The sequence below is a fragment of the Taurulus bubalis genome (assembly GCF_910589615.1).
Source record: "Taurulus bubalis genome assembly, chromosome: 7".
Lineage (NCBI taxonomy): Eukaryota > Metazoa > Chordata > Actinopteri > Perciformes > Cottidae > Taurulus > Taurulus bubalis.
In genome coordinates, this window is record NC_136595.1 from 21,480,591 (window position 1) to 21,484,404 (window position 3,814).

A 3,814-nucleotide genomic window follows, 5' to 3' on the forward strand; every position below is an offset into this window, starting at 1 on the left:
TATTTTCTAAGTGAAGATATAGCAGAGTAATGCCCGAGCAGAGACTGAAGGCGCTCTCCCTCGGTGTGTGTTGTTAACCTGAGCTTCTCTTTGCTATGTTGACAAAGCCGGGACGGGCGTGCGTCCTTTTAGTGCATGTTTGTGCACATCACACCCAATCTCATTGTATGCACTTTTAAAAAAAAGGGTCTACGGTATATTATTTGTCCATCACCATTTCTGCTCATTTAGATTATGCAATGATATGGCACTTCTGGTGCTCCTAGCGCCCATCTTGTTCTTATCGCCGACATATTTCTTCCAAATAACACTAAGTAAGTGCATAAAAGGAGAAGTAAGTGTGACTTTTGCCTTCCCGTCCATTATTGGCTCGAATGGGAGAGGTTTGACCTATCTCACACTCCTTCGGAGTCATCCTTCGGAGTCATCTTTTATTTGAACATGAAAAACAGTGAGTCATACAACGGGTTGCAACTTCTTGGCCCGTCAGTGGAGGGGGTGCATTCCCAGAAAGGCAACGAATCTGCGGTCAACGTTTAGATAATGATGACATAATCTGGATTCAGCTTTCTGTGCTCCAACAAAATGAATTAAGGGGGACATAGTTGGTTGAGAATCCATCATTATCATCAACCCTGAAAATATGCAACCAAAGCAGAAGAGTAGACCATCTATCCATTAGACGATGACACAACTTAATTTAGCGCTTAAGGCCTTGAGGAAAAACACTGTCACATGTGTTGGTACATGTAAGTGCAGCAATTTTATGACACAGACAAATTAAGTGTTCTTGTCTGAAACAGTCGGCTGCTCTCAGGCAAAAACTAAAAACTCCTTGAACTACACTTTAAAATCCAAACCCACTCTGGCTGCTCGTTTGAATGCAAAGCGGCTTTATAGACACAAAGTGACCCAACCTAACAACATTTTAGTCTGGCACCACGACACATGGCGTGACTCTGACCTCCATCCTGACCAAACGGAGAGGTGAGGGGAGACCCCGCCCCGGGATGGGAGGGGTGAGGAGAGCGAGACTGTCCGAGCTGGAGTCACAGTGAGCGAGGAGGACGCCACAAGGATGAAGTTCAGGACGCAACACAAAGTGGACGTTTGGAGGCGAATACTTCTGTGATTGGAAACTTGTATACGGGCGAGGTAAACACATGGATGGACTTTTGACTTCACGACGGAGATCACCCGTTTTTGGCAACCGCGTATTTTGACACGAGCGCATCGTTACGCAGGAGAGAGAAACACACCTTCCAAAATACCTTCAAATCTCACCACAACCACCGGGATGTTTAGATGAGAGCAGTAACTCCGACAGGTACGTTACTGTGGAGGAGGAATACTGGACTGTACTGTGGCGGACACTTTATTTTGCCGAGGTTACCCGAGGTCTAGTTTCCAAATGAGCACTCCTTTTAACTTTGAGTAACTTTTCCAAAAAAACTGGAAAGTTGGTCGACCTCCAGGAGTAAACGTATTGCGTCAACTGACATACTGGAAAAACGTCGCCAACGATTTTATTTTGATTATTAGACTAGCTTATAAATGTGTTTGTAATATTTGTATTATTATTTTTTACAGTGTTATTTATTTGGGCTCCACACGATTGAGTTTAATTTTGAGAGAACCCTGTTCCCTCAACTTCATAATTACAATGTACCCTATAATTTAATAAGGATTACTTTTGGAATATTTTTGCATCAACGTTCATTTACAAGTCACAGTACTCTCCCTAGAAATTATAACATTTATGGCACGTGATTTATGAACAACAGTAATCACCACAGCTGTTTGTTAAGTATTACCTTGTTAACTTCCTCAGTTACAACTGCTGCTTCTTCTTGTGTTTATTTATTTCAATTTCTTCATATTGTTTTATTTTGTGTTATATGTAATTTGCTACCTTGGCTAGGACACACTCAGTAATGCACTTCACTGGTTAGATACATTATTATGAATTAGGTAGGCCTAATATTTAACATATTTTCAGTTTGCTGTATTCTATGTTCCACCTTAAAATTACTTTCATTGTCCAGGAGTCCTAGAGTTGTTTCCCCCTGTAAACATTATTCTTTAAAGTGTTAAATATAACTTTAAAACATGTATTTGATCTCTTATTAACAGGTCCTTTAGGAGGCTCTACGATGCCAGTCGTGACCCTGCCTGGTTGAGCAGCCTCGCCTCCCTCTGCTGTGTCCAGTGCTGGGGCGCCCTCTGCTGTTTGACCGAGGAAGGCCAGGAAGGACAGGCAGAATGGGAACCAGGTGGGAGGAAGGGATGAACGCCGTCATCGTCAGCCACTACAACCACTCAGGGAAGTGGGACCGGCCTCGCAGCAGCGGGGCCTGTAAGATGGCCCTGCTGCTCTTCATCTGCGTGCTGATTGTTCTGGAGAACGTTACGGTCCTGCTCGCTCTCTGGAGGAACAAGCGCTTCCACAGCCGCATGTACTTCCTCATTGGGAACCTGGCGCTGTCGGACCTGCTGGCCGGCGTGGCCTATGTGGTCAACATCTTCACCTCAGGAAGAAACACCTACTTCCTGACGCCGGTGCAGTGGCTGGCCAGAGAAGGCAGCATGTTCGTGGCCCTCAGCGCGTCCACGTTCAGCCTCCTGGCCATCGGGATCGAGAGGCACATGACTATGGTGCGTTTGCGTCCGTGCGAGACAGCCGGTCGGGGGAGACTTCTCGGACTGCTGGCAGCTTGCTGGCTTGTGTCGGTGCTGCTCAGTGCCCTGCCTAGCCTTGGCTGGAACTGCCTGGACAACAAGGCCTCCTGCTCCACAGTGCTGCCGCTCTATGCTAAGAGTTATGTGGCCTTCTGCATCAGTGTGTTCAGCGCCCTGTTGGTGGCCATCATCATCCTCTACATCAGGATTTACCGCCTGGTGACCTCTAGCGGCCGCAGGGTGAGCAGCCGGCCTTCAGAGCGCTCGCTGGCCCTGCTGCGGACAGTGGTCATTGTTCTTGGGGTGTTTGTCATGTGCTGGACCCCCCTCTTCCTTCTGCTGCTGCTGGATGTTGGTTGCAGCCCAGATATGTGCCCTGTGCTCTACCAGGTGGACTGGTTTATAGCCCTGGCCGTGCTCAACTCTGCCCTCAACCCTTTGATATACACGCTGTCCAGCAGGGAAATGAGGGCGGCTTTCTTCAGGCTGCTGTGCTGCTGTCAGACCAGCATGGAGCACACTGGGACTCCCGTGGCGGGAAACCTCAATCTGGGCACGGCCATCCCCACAGTGGAGAACAGCAAGACCAGTGTAGGAGGCGGCAGTGGGGCTGGCAAGACCACGCTGAATAGAGGGAAGGTTCCCGCACCCATCAACTCTGACCACAAGCATGGAGATCCCTCAGCCACGACTGTGCCGCAGCCCTCCGGGCCGGCAGACCTGCTCTCAGCTGTGCTGGTGAAGGCGGGGGCGCTGCCGACCCTCAGCAAGTTCTGAGTGGAAGCACCTTAATGAGGCTTTGCAGCCACACAGCAGTAGACACAGAACTGACACAGTCCTGCTATCAGCCACTTTTTGTTTATGCACTATGGCCAGCGATGGATGGTATTCGGTTGGAACAATGATAATGCAGATTAGCGTACAATCAAAATCACTTAAAGCCACTATTTACAACAACTCAACAACATTATTCACAACACCAGAGTTACTAATATGTTTGTCTTACACTATGATTGACGTTCAATATTTCACGTTTCACTATGTAATACAATTTCATAGACATGGATTTAACAAAGCCCCACATTGAATGCCTTGGTAATGCTTCAAAAAAACAACAGCATACAATTATCAGTAT

General features: G+C 47.5%; 1 protein-coding gene across 1 annotated transcript; it reads left to right on the plus strand.

The window, feature by feature from the left end:
* Nucleotides 1-2,262: 2,262 nt before the first annotated feature.
* On the plus strand, nt 2,263-3,489 carry s1pr3a (sphingosine-1-phosphate receptor 3a; the record flags this gene model as incomplete). Its single annotated transcript, XM_079221487.1, has 1 exon — nt 2,263-3,489. The coding sequence occupies one exon, from the start codon at nt 2,263-2,265 to the stop codon at nt 3,454-3,456; it is 1,194 nt and encodes a 397-aa protein (XP_079077613.1). The 3' UTR covers nt 3,457-3,489.
* Between the last annotated feature and the right edge of the window lie 325 nt (nt 3,490-3,814).